The sequence below is a fragment of the Cynara cardunculus genome (genome assembly GCF_001531365.2).
Source record: "Cynara cardunculus var. scolymus isolate 2C chromosome LG 13, CcrdV1, whole genome shotgun sequence".
NCBI classification, from domain to species: domain Eukaryota; kingdom Viridiplantae; phylum Streptophyta; class Magnoliopsida; order Asterales; family Asteraceae; genus Cynara; species Cynara cardunculus.
In genome coordinates, this window is record NC_037540.1 from 13,102,379 (window position 1) to 13,119,982 (window position 17,604).

A 17,604-nucleotide genomic window follows, 5' to 3' on the forward strand; every position below is an offset into this window, starting at 1 on the left:
TCTACAAGATCTCACAGTTGGACTTTTGAAGGTTTACTAAAGGGTCATTTATCAAATTGCTTAGCTGGATAAGTGCTTACCAGGTTACATTACCTTACCGGGTAAATATGGCAAGGATCAAGAATCTTACCCGCTAAGAGCAAGACAATGACCAAGAGTTTTATCCGGTAGGTGAAGGCAATAGCTTTTACCATGATTAACGCTTACCGGGTAAATTGTTGCATATGATGTCATTTTTGTTGACTAAATCTTACCCGGTTTGTAAGTAATAGTGTTGAATTTTGTCAGTAAGTGTTTACCACATAAGTATTTAGTAAATGACCCTAAATGTGATTCGATCTCTTATGGTACATTGATTTGGAATTTTGGGTATTTTTTCTCAAGGTTTGTTCATGTGGTTTAGGGTTAAGAAGTTAAGATCGATGGAGTTTAGGATTATGCTTTCCTTTCTTTTATTTTTATATGTATTCCCTATTTAAAGGGGTCTTTGGTTCTTAATAGCATCAAGCCTAAATTTTGTTCTCGAAATACTAAAGTTATCATTATGAGTTTTAAGTTTGTACTTTTTGATGGTGGGACCTGGCAAACAATGGTTGGAACTGGAGACTGGTGGGTGTGTATTTGTCACTTGTGGAAATGGACCTCTTTTCGATGTGTACTTAAAAATCAAAATCAACATTAAAGGGAATGGGGGTGGTTTCTTAGCTGGAGAAGGGATCAAGGGACTACCAGTAATTTGTGGGGTATATGGGGAGGATGAAGTGTTTGAAGGGTTCACCGGAGTGTCTTCATCCAAGCTGTTGAGTTGAAGTAAACAGGAAGAAGGGGTGCACGGTTGTGATTGTGGTCGTTTTGTGCAACATGGAAGAAGGGATGAAAGGGGCGTTGGCGTGGTTCACTGGAAAAAGGTAGATGGCAGTGGTGTGAGGAGCAATTATAGTTGGGGGAGGAGATCCAATTGTTTTTTGGGGCGTTTCCAATTCTCTGTAAAAATGTACAATGTATAACTAAAAGAATAATAAAAATAACAATAATAAGTTATACATTTTTAAAGGAAAATGTCGTAAAAATGGAAAAAGACCAAACTACTCTTCACTTAATGAGTTCTTTTAACCGTCACTAAAGGAAGGGACCAAATCCGGCCGTTTTTACAAACGACAAGCCATTTTGTAATGTTAAAACTATAGGGATGAAAAGTGTTATAGCCATCAAACCACGGGGACCAAATTTGTAGTCTACTCTAATTTATTTTAATATTATAACAATGATAGAATAGTATATTTGTTTATTAAAGTTTAATAATTATTATATATAATTAACCTATAATTTAATGAATAACTATTACTTGATTTTTTAAAATAATAAAACAGCGTTAAAAGTCAAAATGAAACAAATTTCTAATTATTTAAATACAATTTAAAAAACACTAATAAATGTGTTAAAAATTAAGCATTATATGTGGAGTAAATTACGATTTTCATTCTTATATTTTTGATAGTCAAACATTTATTAAAAAAAAATAAGTTGTATTATCTATATTATATTATAAGACATTTGATAAAAACTCTTAAAAATCATTTTTTATATACGAAGTACTATTTATTGATGCATATTACTTAAAATTTAAGATTATATGTAAATTATGCATAAATATAACTTATTAAAGCTTCATATTTGAATTCGTGTAACTAACTACAGATTAATATAATCAAATATTGGATAAACATCTTATTTTAAATATAAAAAATCTAAAATATAATTAAGATAATCATTGATTTCTAACAAAATACTTTATTATTATCTTTATAAAAAATTATATTATTAAACCTAAATTAAATTTCTTTGTTACTAAACTAAACTTAAATTAAATTATAATTAAAAAATTTGAATAAAAGAAATTACACCAAAATACAAAACTTTTAGAAAGGTAATTTGATACTGATATCGATATATATTTTTTCAAAATTTTATAATATTTTCAAATTTATATTTTATTTACAAATAAAAACATTATCGTTTTTTCAAAATCACATAAAACCATATTATATCGACATAAAAAGGCATAAAATGAAATACTAAAATCAAGATATATCTCGATGCATTACACGAATACCCTTCTAATATTTATCAAACAATGTCACCACATATATAAAAACTAGAGTAAGGGGATGTTTACTTGCTTCATCCTTATGTTTTGTTAATAATTATATTTTTGTCCCTCTAGTTTAGAAATTACAATTTCCATTCTTATGTTTTACTATTTATTATTATTTTTGTCCCTAGATTAATTGTCTACCTTCAAGTACAAGGGGACAAAATAATAAAGAATTATAAATTATAAGGACCAAAAAACAATAAGTTCTAAACCTTAAGTAGAAAAATGACAATGAATTATAAGCTACATGGACAAAAACCATAATTTCAAAACGAAAATCACAATTTTTTTTATTAACCTGGATATCTAACCCGCTATGCGAGTCGATTAATCCCAGGACGACCACCTATTTTGCAGATATCCTGGAGTCATCGCATTTGAACCTCCGTGGCCACAAGGGGATTTTTATTTGATATATAAAAACGAAATCTTTCACCTTCAAACACAGAGGTTAAAATAAATTTGATGCCCTCCATTCTTTTATTATAATCATAAATTGAAGGAGAATTTCTTTTAACCAACCGGCTCGATTGAAAATCAACCGTTTTAAGATGATTAAGTGTCTCCATGAATATATCTATTTTGTGACTGTAATAAAAAACTGACGTATACATAAGCACATGTTATATACGATAAAAGTAGAAGGTGATCGTTGGTGGGTCCGCCACCTTCGTTGCTTTCACTACTAACTGAAATTTTATGTAATTAACAACCAAAATAAATAAATAAATAAATCTTGAGAAAACGTAATTCATTGCCATACCAATCAAAACCAGATGCCAATAAAATTATATCAAATAGCAAATATAAAAATTTCAGTTGATTATTTCAATAACATTTTATTGTATATCATAATAAAACGATGATATGTTACTTATCGACTTATTCTGGTGTGACACTGGTAATAAACAGTTTTGAGTGTTTGGATAAACAACTTATATCGATGTCAAGCCGATAATAAGGAGTTTTTAAATTCTGACTTATAATAAGTTGATAATTACTTTTATAAAAAAACATAAGTTGTTTCAAATAAGCAATCTCAAACACCTCTAAAGTCGAGAATGAAAACCGAAGGTTTTAAACCACAGGGACATTTTTGTAATTTATTAAAAAACTTATTTATTTTCAGATGATGGGAAAAACAGAGTGAGGGAGGGGGAGAATCAGAATTCCAGTCTGCCGGGAAAAGAGGGGGATTGAAGCTTGACTTCGCCCAACGGAGATCCGAAACAGTTGTTAGGGTTTTGGCTGTTTCAGATATGCCAATCCTTCTTATTTTTGCTTTTATGCGGAGCTGCACAACCCAAGAGCATAGTTTGGATCCTCAGCAAACAATCACAATATGGTTCGTAATACTCCATTTCAATCTGTTTTCTACATTTAACTTGTTTCCGATCACATACCAACGGGAATCGGATAGAACAAGAGTTTGTAAGCTCTGTATAATCGTTTGATGAATCTTAGAATGATGCTCCATTGTTGTTGTTTCATCGAGACAGTGAAATGTTGCAGGAGAGTGATCCTAATTCCGTGTGCTGTAATCTGTAGAGATAGCTAGTGAATTTAGGCATATTTTCAATTTTGAAATATGCATATATATATATATGTGAAAATTAAGAGAAATGATTTGTTATGATCCAAATATTTATGAAAAACGATTAGAGTGATTCATCATGATCAACGCTTTAGGTGGGAAACAATCGAGATATTTATAAAACAAGATATTCATTAGACTAGATGGACGATTGAGATTATTTTGTATGGCTTGTACTACTGATATACGTATGTACATAGGTATGGATTTAGTTATGCAAATATACTGAAACTACTGTCTATATGATGTAAAAGGCAAGAGGACTGAAGAAGCACATGAAACGGCTCAATGCCCCCAAACATTGGATGCTTGACAAACTTGGAGGAGCATTTGTAAGCTCTTGTTTCTCCTGGACTCCTTTCTTGGTTGATATATTATTTGTAGTTTAATATATTTCTTCACTTTATGGATGATTATTGAATAGGCTCCCAAGCCATCATCTGGGCCTCACAAATCCAGGGAGTGCCTGCCTCTGATTCTGATCTTGCGGAACAGATTGAAATATGCCCTTGACTATCGTGAGGTCAATGCAATTTTAATGCAAAGGCATGTTCTTGTGGATGGGAAGGTCAGGACTGATAAGGCATATCCTGCAGGATTCATGGGTACTACATCCTTTGACTCTTAAGCTTTGCAAGTCAATGTTGGCTGTTGATAAGCAGGCCATTGTGCTTTTAGGCTATGTTTGCCAAACCAGCTGATGAGCTAGTCTTAAGGTGAAAAACTAGTTGTTGGCTAATAAGCTACATGTTTGCCAATAAGCTAGCTCATAAACTAGTAATGTTTGGTAATACTAGTTGATAAGGGGCATATTGAAAATTTAATACAAAGGACATGCTGATATTTTAATTGGAAAAATATAAGGGGCATAATTGGAAAAAAAGAAGCGGAAAAAAAACCCATGGAACTTATTGCAATGTTATTAAAATTAGCTTTCTGAAAGGATAGCTTATCAGCTAGCTTATGGCCAACTAAACACGACAATTTCAATAAGCTCAAAGAATTCATTATACCATATATATATATAAGATCCATGTATATAAATATCACCATCTAAAAATCCACATTTTTCCAAACCTAGAAAACAGACGGAATTCTAGGATCCCTCCTCGAGGCTAAGCTAGTTTGTGGTTGCCAAACATGGCATTACTCATTTGTGTGGATTACTATGCTTATGTCTTGTATATTCTGAATGTGCCAAGACCATGAGACTGGGAAGTTCTCACAATTTTAATGTTTCATCTACTTTAGAAACTTCTCCATGTTTACTTTGCTAATATATGATTGTTTCCTGAAATTGTGTAGGAAGTAAGATTACAGCTTCGTTCTTGTTATAATGTTTGTGTATATTTCAAGTTTCCTACTGTAATATGCAGATGTTGTTTCCATCCCCAAAACAAATGAGAACTTCCGTCTACTTTATGACACCAAAGGCCGTTTCCGTCTTCACTCAATTAGGGACGAAGAAGCAAAGGTTAGTTTTTATGAAAAATATTGTTCTCTATTGCAATTTCTATTCAAAATCACCAAAATCAAACACAATGTTTTTATAGGAAATATATGGCTATCAGTAAAAGATTCAAAGGGTCCATAAACAAATGGTAGAATGTTATAGACCAAACATGTTTTAAACATTTTTTGTATTCATTGCTTGTGTATCAAAACTTTTCAATAGAAGGAAGTGTTGCCCTAATAACATAGGATTATGTAGTATGTACCTAAGATTCAGCTTCTGATTTCTAGGTGCCATTTGATACATGCTTATTCGCATAAGCATTTCATACTTAGCCGAGTACTCCTTTTGTCCCATGTAATTTGGAGGTTTACCCTGTTGAGATGTCAGAAAATTACAAACCCTCTGTTCCCAGTTCTCCTGTAGTTGTTGAACATTGTAATCTTCTTATGAAGTATATAATGTTTTAATTTTTTTTGTACGGAAAAACACACACGCACTCCTCACTTTTGGTGGTGATTGAACCCTTGACCTCCAAGGAGGTTGGGATCTACTGATAACTTGGGTACCTCCGTGCCAATGACCCTTTTGATAACATCGTAATTTTCACTGGATGGAGAAAGTAACCGTTGGTGTAGGCGTGTAGCAATATCACATGTCAAATTTGCTTCCCACAAGTTGGTATTTTGGGGTGGGGGTGCAAAGCACAGAGCTAGAATTTACAGACAGAAACAGAAACAGTTTCCTTTTCTGGGTTTTCAGTCGTTCCATCTTCTTGGCCTGCAGTTCAAGCTATGCAAAGTTCGATCTGTGCAGTTTGGGCATAAAGGGATACCATACCTGAATACCTATGATGGCCGCACCATCCGCTATCCAGATCCACTCATCAAGGCTAACTACACCATCAAGTATGATCTTGAGTCCAACAAGATCGTTGATTTCATCAAATTTGATGTCGGAAATGTGGTTATGGTGACGGGTGGAAGGAATAGGGGGCGAGTGGGAATCATTAAGAACAAGGAGAAGCATAAGGGTAGTTTTGAGATCATCCACATCCAGGATGCAACGGGTCAGGAGTTCGCGACTCGTGTGGGTTATGTGTTTACCCTTGGCAAGGGTACAAAATCGTGGGTAACCCTTCCAAAGGGCAAGGGTATCAAGTTATCCATCATCGAAGAGGCTAGGAAGAGACGAGCCATGCAAGCAGCAAATGCCGTCTAGATTCGGTCTCCTTGGAGTTATATGCTATTTTCGTCGGTTAAACGAGTTTTAATAAGGGATTAGTTAACTTTCGAGTCGGTTTATTTGGTTTGGTTTTAAGTTTTGTGGTATTTCTAAGATAAATTCAGTAGCAGCATGGTGAGAGGCCATGTACTGGCTATCTTATTGTGACTTCCTTTCTTTTTTCTATGTACAGTGTTTTGATATATGGCATATATTATATAATTTTAAAATAAAGATTGTTATCGGAGCAAATTGCATTTGTTTAATACCTATTTTGAGTAACATGGTTTTGAGTAACATGGTTTCACTAAGAGTAGTGTCTGATTGGTTTGAGCTCGACTCTAAAAGTCAATAATACCAGGAGGTCTCAGGTTTAAATCCAAGGAGGAATAAAAACCCCTTGTGGCCGCGGAGGTTCAAATGCGGTGACTCCGGACTATCTGCAAAGTAGGTGGTTGTCCTAGGATTAGTCGGCTCGCATAACGGGTTGAATATCCAGGTTAATCAAAAAAAAAAAAAATATATATATATATATATATTATAGAGGAGCGTTCAAATAAAAACTTGTCCCATTTGTGTAACCCGTGTAAACCAATTTCATCCATCTATTTTCTTGATCAATGGTTAAGATTAGTTTACTTTATTTTAGGAAATTAAAAAATAAAAAATATTAAAATTTTATTTTATTTCAATACTAAGGGCAAAATTGGTAAACAAAAATAAACCATTTTATAATGAAACTTTTTTCACATTATAACAGTTTCATGAACATTAATTTCATAAAGAACAAAATATAATATGCATCCGTTTCATCATACATTTATTTCATAAAGAACAAAATACATTATGCACTGTTTCATTTTCATCCTACCAACTAAACGGATCAACTTCAATCACAAAGCAACATGGATCACCATGAAACTAGATCATGAATCATGAATCAATTAGAGTATCAACATTTTCACCATCATGAACCTATTTCATTAATATGTAAAATATGCCTAGAAGAAGCAAATAAACCATTTTACAATGAAACATTTTCACATTGAAATAGTTTCATGAACATTAGGGGTGAACAAAAAACCGTCAACCCGCGAAACCCGCCCGACCCAAAACGCTAACAACCCGATTAAACCCAACCCGCTAAACCGCCAAACCGCTAATTAGAAGGGTTGAAATTGGGTTGGCATAACGTAACCCAACCCAACCCGCCAACCCGCCAACCCGCCGCTAATGTATATTTTTTTATAAAATTATGTATATATATATATATATATATATATATATATGTGTGTGATATTTACAAAAATTAAGAAGGTGTTTCATGTTAGCCCAAGTACAAACAGGCCTCTTTTGACTTAAATGTTATGTGTTACTTGTTAGCCCAATACAAACACTCAAACAGGCCAATAGGTAACAGCCCAACAAAAATAGGAAATAGCAATTAGATTTAGAAATTAACTCAAAACAACCCTACCGTCTCCTTCTCCTACAGTCCTATGTCCCTTGCTTGAGTTGCTTCATTGCTAATTTGCTATTTGCTTGCTTAAGGTTCCACATCACCTACCGACGCTACCGTCTCCTTCTCCTAAATCTAATCCCTCCATCGCCCGTCTCCCTCCGTCGCCATCTCCCTACGTCGCCGTCACCGTCCGTCGCCGTCTCCCTTCGTCGCCACCGTACTCGCAGCAAGTAACAACTAAACAGAAATCGTAAGGAACCTTCTTTTTCACGCATGCTTAGCTATTAATTTAATTGTCAGTACTTAGTTTAATTGTGTGTGTATTTCTGTTGGTTTATTGATTTATTTTGTTGCCTATTTTGAGGGTTAATTTTCTGAAAATGTTATCTTAATTGACTATATATAGGAACAATGGAAGATATTCCTAAATCTCCAAAAATCGAAGACAATGATGAACTAAACTCGTCTAAGAAAAGGGGTGGTAAAACTTCAAACCTTTGGGATCACTTTTCAAAAAAGGACTCTAGATGTTTTTATAATTATTGTGGAAAAGACTATGCTTACCATAGTAAGAAAATTGGTACAAGTTCTTTGTGGAATCACCTAAGGAACCAATGTAAGAAATATTTGGATAGTTTTAGCGATAAAAAACAAAAATTGCTTAACTTTCCTACTATCAATGAAAATGAGGTGTCATTTAATAAAGAGAGATGTTGCAAAGCCGTGGCTATGTTTGTGCTTAAGGATGAACAACCCTTTAGTGTTGTAGAAGGTGAAGGATTTAGGGAACTTGTTCATGAGTTGCAACCAAAATTTGGTATTCCTAGTAGAATGACTGTTGCTAGAGATGTTTATAAGTTGTTTTGCAATGAGAGGATTAAATTGAAGAAAGAGTTGACAAATGTCGGTCAAAGAATATGTTTAACAACTGATTGTTGGACATCTTCCACACAAATGTCTTATATATGTCTCACTGCACATTACATTGATAGTAATTGGCATTTACGGAAAAGAATTATAAACTTTTGTCAGATTTCAAATCATAAGGGTGAGACAATTGGTAAGGTTATTGAAGCTTGTTTGCTTGGGTGGGGGATTGAGAATGTTTTTAGTATTACGGTTGATAATGCATCTGCAAATGATGTAGCTGTTGCTTTTTAGAAGAAGGGTTAATGCATGGAATGGATCTGTTCTTAATGGTGAGTACATGCATTTAAGATGTAATGCTCACATAGTAAACCTAATTGTAAACGAKGGGTTGAAAGAKATGCATAATTCAATTACTGCAATTCGTAACTGTGTTAGATATATTCGTTCATCTCCTTCAAGGTTGCAAAAGTTTAAATCTTGCGTTGAGAAAGAAAAAGTTGATTACACGGGGTGGTTAGTTTTAGATGTTCCAACAAGATGAAATTCTACTTTCATGATGTTGAATGTAGCTCTTAAATTTGAAAAGGCATTTGAAAGCTACGCGGATGAAGATGACAAGTTCATTGAACATGGATGATTTTTTTCCTCCAACATCAAATCAAGATTTCATTCCATAAGAAGCTAAAATCTTCATACCACGTTTCCAAATTCATTGAATAACAAAAAATTAAAATCAAGTTTTTAATATTATAATATAATAAAATTTTTAAATGTTACCATTTATATAATTTCCATTATTAAATTTTCTTATTTAATATTTATTAATAACTTCCTTATTTATAAAAAAATGGAAAATTACCGAAATACCCTTATTGATTAAATTTAATTAAAAAAAATAGAATTTTTCTATTGGTCGAAATTGATTTACACGGTTTCTTAGAATTGCATGGTTTTCATTTAAACCTACCCCTATATATATATATATATATATATATATATATATAATAAGGGAGTAGTCTATTTTGAGGAACATATTTCATAACCTGAAATACTAAAGGGTTTTTCTAGCCCCCACCCCCTCCTATGGGGTGCATGTGAGGGGGGTGAGATTGGGTAGAAAGGTGAGTATGTGAGAGTGAGAGTGAGGGAAAGCTGTGAAGGTGAGAGTGAGAGTTGGTGTGAGGAGGAGGGGGTGAAAAGTGATGTAAAGGGTGGGGATATCAACCCCCATACTAAAATATATATATTTCAAACTATAGGGTCTGTAAATATGTCTTTTCAAAGTATATTTTCTAAAATAGAAACAAATGAAAACTAATTTTTTTTTTATTAATCTGGATATCCAATATGTTATGTGAGCCGACTAATCCCAGAACGACCACCTGCTTTGCAGATAATCTGGAGTCATCGCATTTGAACCTCCGTGGCCATAAGGGAATTTTTATTCCTCCTTAAATTTGAACCTGAAACCTCCAAGTACTTTTAACCTTTGGAGTCGAGCTCAAATCAATCAGACACCACCCTTGTTAATCGACAGACCAAAGATAATCATCGTTTTTACATCAAGATGGGATACTATCAATAAATTAACTTAAAAAACCATTACATGAGTGAAAATTTTGCGTATCTCTATATTATATTATAAAACATTTGAGAAAAACTCATAAAAACCATTTTTATGCATAAAATACTGTATATYGATGCATATTACTTAAAATTCAAGACTACAAATAATTATACATAAATACAACTTGTTAAAGTTTGATGTTTGAATTCGTATGATTAATTGTGGAAAAACATAATCAAATAGAGGATAAACATCTCATTTTAAAATATAAAAAATCTAAAATATAACTAGGATAATTATCTATATCTAACAAAATAATTAATTATTACCTTTATAAGAAAATTATGTTATCAAATCAAATAGTAATTATTATAAAAAATTGAATTAAAAAATTACACAAAAAATGAGAAATTTTAAATAGTTAATTTGATACTAATATCGATATATTTTTGTCAAATTTCTATAATATCTTCAAATTTATATTTTATTAAAAAAAACATCATCGTTTTTTCAAAATCACATAAGACCATATTATAACATCGACTGAGATAAAGAATAAAACAAAATATTAAAATCAAGATGTATCTCGCTGCATTACGCAAGTACCCTTTTAGTATGAACTAATAGATTTGTAAAAGAGGTGTTAACATCAATATCTCAAATTAAGTTTTCAATATTAACCAATATTGGTTTTCTTGTCAATATCTCAGATATTTTGCATACTGCTTTCAAGAGGATGTACTTGCTTTTCTTGTATTTATTTTTATTTTCTTAAATCTTGTATGAAGGTGACCCCCAGCCATATATATATTTGATGGTCCTAACCCCACCTGTAACAGGGCTAATTGACCATGCAATGGCTATGAGCCATAACCCATCTTCCTGGCTCTTAAAGATTCGACCAAAACCCAGCAACACCATCATCTAAATGAGTCCCGGTTTTCTTCATAACACGAAACACAAAATCGAACCCACAAGATTTCACATACCTCTTATAGTAAGTTTCATACGACCACTAGCATAACAAAAGGCTCCAACACACAAAAAGTTACCGACGATAACATCACCACACATCCTAAGCTTACAACTAGAAGACATGGAAACAAGAACACTTTCCTCCATCAAGCAGCAGCACCTTCATCTCAGAAGCATCTGATCAAAGTGCCAAACACCTGAGATTTGAATAAAGTTACTATTTTTAGCAACCATGATGCATATGGTCTTATTTGACAGAATGCCAAACACTTCAATTTTGAGTATAGTTTTTAGCAATTAAGCTCAGATTAAGAATCATAAAGAGAAACGAGAATCTGAACGACAATTTTACCATGCCCTTTGCCGACTCTTCGTAGTTGAGCAACATACTCGGATATCTTTTTGATGGCTTCCACCTTTTGTTACAGTAAAATTGACATCAATATCACAATTTATCATATTACGAATGCCTCAGTTGAATGCGAAAACTTATAAAGCGAAAACTGATCGTCACCTGTTCCCCCAGAAACCCGCTTTCTACAAAATCGGTTAATTGTACATCATGATTCCTGGTGGCTACCTGTTTTCATCTCATTGGCAAATCAGAAACTTGAATTTATGCTTAAATTATGAGCTGGTAATCAAGACTTTTGTTTACTACTCCCTTCATCCCAAAAACAAGTGTCCAAATTCTTATTTTAGTTTGTACCAAATAAGTGTCAACTTCTAAAAGTGCATGTCTACTTTCCCATTTTATCTTTAATTATGAGATGGACAAAATTTCTCTCCATTATTAAGGGTACAATTGCCCTCTACTTCATTAATGAAGTGTAATAATTACACACTCCCAAAACCCTATGCCATTTTCATTGTAGACATTTATTTTAAGACCGAGGTAGTACTAAACAATCACAAATTAAGTATGTGATACCTCGCGAAGGTTTAGAAGTTTCTCGTTCGTCAACTTCTCCAACGACAATGCAAGCTCCATGGCTAGGATCAAAACCAGTAAAAAACGTCGTTAACTGTCTAACCATCTTAAAGCAGTTGAACAATTGATCTATACTTAAATGAGAGAGTAGATGCATATAGAAATGTAAAAGCCGGCTGATAACTACACATTAAGCGCTTCAAAAGAGCTTTACTTTACGACATCAGTCCCAAAACAGAGTCCATTTTTTCATCTTTAAGCATCAAAGGGATTCCTTTGTAACTTCAAAATCAATGAAAATAATTTGATTATGAAGAAAAGATCAATAAACATCATCATCATAACCCACTTAAAACACATACAAAACTTACCATACAAAGCATCTCCTTTCTCTTCATGATCAAACTCGGACAAGGGCATCAAAATCGACTGTAACTTCACTTTCCCACCTCGCTTGTTCTGAAGATAAAAAAAAAATTCATCACTTTGATTTATAACTCAGAAAGCACGAACCACCAGTTTTCAAACAAGTAGCAAAGAAAAGCTAAAGATTGTTGGCAAATGATCAAACACCTGGTACTCCATGAATATCTCGGCATGCTCCCTTTCCTCTTCACTAGCCTCTTTAAAGAACCTATAAAGTTTCATGTATCATAAATGAATAAACCAAATCAAAAGCACTTTCCACTTCATTATCATGAGAAATATTATTCATCCCTTCCCTTCCTCCGGATGGGATATGTTTGGATAAATGGGTGTTGTTGTTTTTTTTTTTTTTTTTTATCTGTCTGATTTAGTTTTGTATACGAATAAGATACTTACTTGGCTAAACCCTTGAGAGCAACATTGTCCCTATCAAAGTAGGCATACATAGCATGGTATACATAGGAAACATTGTACTCAACACTGAAAGGAGACATAAAAAATGGTCAGAGACAAGAACAAGATCACAACCAAAACGACAGCACATATGATGACATGCATATATCAAATACAATTTTCAATCCCAATCAAATCAAACAAAAAGAAAATATATAGAAAAACCTTTACATCTATCAAACTCCAAGAGTCCTAGTCTAACAAAACAACTCATCTAAAGGTATCTTCAGTGATGTCTAATGAAGAATTTATAACTAGATCTCCTTGTTGGGAAATTGGGTTCCAAATGAAGTTCTGCTCGTAATTTTATCATCCACATGATGGGCAAATAGGTTTGGCATTAGTTCTCTTAGAACTTTTATCATACACATGATGGGCAGTTACGCTTCCTGCTAAATTCGAGTTTTCAGACCGAATTCCATAGACAAAAGAGAGAGTAACAGTAAAGAATCACTGCGAAATCAAGAAATCGCCAGTTATTTGATATAGAGACATATAACGCTATCATGCTCTCATATAGAAATAATATTTATACGAAATAAAGAAAATAAAAACAGACAGTAAAAGCAGAAATATGAAAACGAACAAACTTTCAAGAAAAGGAAAAAAAAAGAGAGAGAGAGAACCCACTTGATCTGTTCGTTAATAGAAGCTTCAGATTCGTCGGCATATTTTTGGCGAGCAATAGACTGTTGAGGAACGGAAGGAACAAGATTGAGCTCCTTCTTCACCTCCTCAAATGGTTCAAACACAACCCCAGCAATTGGCCGATGGTTCGAAGAACCACCTTTCGCCGCCGCACAAACGATAGCCGACGGCTTGGAAACAGAAGAAGGTGAGAACATAGAACGGCCGGAATTGTCATCGACGGTGGCTCCTCTCAGAAAAGAGAGGGTGGGAGGGGTTCTGAGAAGCATAATTTCTAGAAAATACGAGTAGAAGAACAGGGGAAATGAAATGAAGTGGGTGTGTGATGCGATGGGAAGAAGAAGATGAATGAATGCATATATAAGCAGTGAGTGTGAATGGTGAGCCGCAGGATGAGGTGAAACGTGGACGGACAAGATTTGACAGAGTTGAGTGGCGCGTGGTCGGCTTGTGGCATATCTGGATATTTGCAAGAATCCAATGATTTATTGCCATGATTGAGATTCCACCCCATAATTTACAGCTTTCTCAGATTGGATTGACTACCAAACTGGATAATATTTCCTTTCTTTTCATTATATTTTTATTTTATTATACTACTTTATAAACTAAATTTCCTAAAAATTTTAAAAATAATTTTTAAAATATAAGTACTGTATATTTATATACAAAGTCTTAAAAATAACTCATAATATATTAAATACTACTATTTTATGTATTTTATCTTAAAATCTCTTAATCTATAATTAAAATAACATATAGTACAATTTATCAATGCATATTATTATTATTATTTTTTCTATGTTCCCAAGATACTTTTAACATATTTCACTCATTTCTTCACCCTCTCATACCTCTATGTCTTCTTCACATCCCCATGGTGAGATTTAAACTGATATTCACCACGATTTAATAAAAGTGATCTCATTCAATTGTTCTAGAACTCTCGGTCTCGCTCTCGATCTCTTGATTCTTTGCTCTTGGTGTAAATCGAACAGATTTGTGGAGTCGTTTAAATATGTTGGATTTTAAACTGTCATACAGTTTTTTTCATCGATAGACTGTAGTTGGAACCATAACTCTTATTTATTCAAATTGTATTAATATGTAAACATCAAGTGTAATTTATATCATCGTTAAATCTTTTCTAATAAAACTAGAGAAACTTCAAAACCGTTAAAATTCACGGCTCCCGCCGCATTGCATGGGTATACAACTAGTATTATTAAAAGTAAAATTGTCATTTAGCTACTAAAAACTATAATAAATTATACATTGTTAAATTGTGTCTTTTTTATTGTGAACATTTATTTTGGGATAGAAGTGGTATATCATATAAATCAGTTACAATCTAAAATTTTGTTGATTACATTCTTTACTTAGGGGCCGTTTACCAAATACTTACCCGGTAAGTGTTTATTTGTAAAATTTTACACTATCATTTTCTTACCGGGTAAGATTTTAGTTCACTAAAATGACTTCATATGCAATAATTTATCTGGTAAGCGCTTACTGTGGTAAGAGTCGTCGTCCTCACTTACCGGGTAAGACTCTTGGTCCTTGTTTCGCTCTTACCCGAGTAAGATTCTTGGTCCTTATCATATTCATCCGCTAAGGTAATGTGACTTGATAAGCGCTTATCCGGGTAAGAGTTTGGTAAACGGCCCCTTAGTCTTAACGTATTTTTGGTTTTGATTCCTAAAATTAATAAAGTAACGATCCTCATTTCATGTTTTGTTACTCAAAAGTCGTTTTTGAATCAAACCCTAAAATCAAGTGAATCATTTGCATTTACTTTTTTGTTGGGGTTAGGGTTCATAAATGGAGATAAAAGATTTGCATATGGGAGATGAACATCTGCATCAAATAAAAGAACCTCACATCGAAAAAACCCTCAACCACCCCTTTGGCTTCAAATGGAATAAACCCTTAAGAATTTATCGAGAATCGTCTTAGGGGCATTTACCTAAATACCTACCCTATAAGTGCTTAATATTAGAAATCTAACACTATAATTTATTTTATCGAGTAAGATTGTAGTACATCAAAACCTATCATATACAACAATTTACCTGGTAAGCGTTTATCCGGGTAAGATCCATCACCCTCACTTACCGGATAAGATTCTCCATTCTTATCATCGCTTTTACCGGGTAAGATTATTGGCCTTTGCTATATTCATCCGGTGAGGAAAATTACCGGATAAACGTTTAGTAAACGACCCCTTAAATATGCTACCGAAACAATATTGTTGAAGCAGGAAAATGGCTTTCAAAGTCCATATTTTTAATGAGTTTTGATTGTGTTGGTTCGTCGGAAAGAAGCAAAAGGGAAGGGGAGGTGGTGCAGTTAATGGAAGGGGGCTCCTTATATGTGATTATTATTACTTTATTATCATTATAATATTAATTTACTTTTATTTAAAAAAAAAAACTAGATTAAAAATAAGAAAAGGTATAAAAAGACCAAAATGTCCCTCATGTGTGGGTTACATGACTGACTTAATAGAGTTTTTTGTAACAATGTTAACTCGAGGTACTAACTTGATATTGAAACGTGAAATAAGAATCATTTGTGTACTTTATGAATTTTTAAGAACCACGACCAAAGAACGGCCATGGAAAATGACCAAGAATGTGATTCACTCTTAAAAATTCCCTTGTGGCCAAAACTTCTGTCGCTCCATCCCCGCAGGGGCAGAGAACCCGTCAACGCATCTTCACAGACCAAGAACTACATTCGGTTATTGGGGAAAATCAATATACTTCTAATGTCGAATTCTAGAGCTACTCGATTAGCTATGGCACCGGGTGCATTTAGAGGTTCAAATGCGGTGACTCCAGACTACCCGCAGAACAAATGGTCACCCTGTAATTAGTCAGTTTACATAACAAGTTAGACATCCATATTAATAAAAAAAAGTTAGATTATAACAAAAAAGGGGTAAATTTTTGTAGAATATTTGAACTTATTTTTTTGAGCCTATAAAATATGACAACGTGAAATTAGGCGAAATTTTCTATGGGGTCAAAACACGATCGATATACATTTATATGGAAAAAAATTTGGTGAAAATTCATGTAGAAAACAATACAACGTAGTGGCAACTTTATTTTAGAACTCATGAAATTATGATAATTTATTAATTTTGAAAACTTGTGTATCATGTGTTATTTTATATGATTTTTTTCCATCTAATACTATAATTTAAAATATTGATTAACATACATTTCTTTCATAATGTATTTGTTTGACATGTATTCGGTTTAGAATTGAACACTTTTGACGTGTTTGTGAAATAAAAAAATACACGTAAGAGAGTTTCATAATGTGAACCGAATACATATGAAATAAACATATTTTGAAAAAAAATATATATGTTAATCAAGACATTAGATACTATATTTAGACAGAAAAAGATCATGTGAAACAAAGCATTGAGGTAGAAGTTTTCACGGATTTCACAAATTTTGGAGTTCTCAAATGATTAAGCTCTTACAATGTGTATATCAATTTACAATTATCCAACATTTTCATCCCTATTTTTTTTTAAAGATTTCATAATAAAAATATGAAATCCTATTATAGTTGGTGGAGACTGATTTCTAAATGGATGGCTATGTTGGGCAAACTAGTTAGTAAGCTACCTGTTAGTTGATAATTTAGCTGATTAATCAACTATTTTTGACAAAAACTAACTGATAAGTTAAGTGAAAAATGTAGAATGATCAAAAAAGGCATATTTAAAAATTAATAAATGTTAACATTTCATAATATATTTAAAATAATTCATTAATAATATAATATATTGATTAATACGAACTAGATGACAAATAAAATTAAATA

General features: G+C 33.0%; 2 protein-coding genes across 2 annotated transcripts; one reads left to right on the forward strand and one right to left on the reverse strand.

Moving 5' to 3' along the window:
- The first annotated feature begins 3,298 nt into the window (after nt 1-3,298).
- Nucleotides 3,299-6,631, forward strand: LOC112525456 (40S ribosomal protein S4-3-like). Its single transcript, XM_025135590.1, has 5 exons — nt 3,299-3,500; nt 4,004-4,081; nt 4,174-4,354; nt 5,126-5,223; nt 5,989-6,631. Exons 1-5 carry the CDS (start codon nt 3,498-3,500, stop codon nt 6,421-6,423), a joined length of 795 nt encoding a protein of 264 aa, XP_024991358.1. The 5' UTR covers nt 3,299-3,497; the 3' UTR covers nt 6,424-6,631.
- Nucleotides 6,632-11,250: 4,619 nt separating this feature from the next.
- LOC112525188 (ferritin-3, chloroplastic-like) lies at nt 11,251-14,084 on the reverse strand. The gene is made up of 8 exons (XM_025135196.1): nt 13,741-14,084; nt 13,054-13,137; nt 12,805-12,865; nt 12,603-12,690; nt 12,232-12,293; nt 11,815-11,880; nt 11,653-11,716; nt 11,251-11,497 (listed from the first exon to the last, which is right to left on the reverse strand). The coding sequence occupies exons 1-8, from the start codon at nt 14,025-14,027 to the stop codon at nt 11,463-11,465; spliced, it is 747 nt and encodes a 248-aa protein (XP_024990964.1). The 5' UTR covers nt 14,028-14,084; the 3' UTR covers nt 11,251-11,462.
- Nucleotides 14,085-17,604: the final 3,520 nt, after the last annotated feature.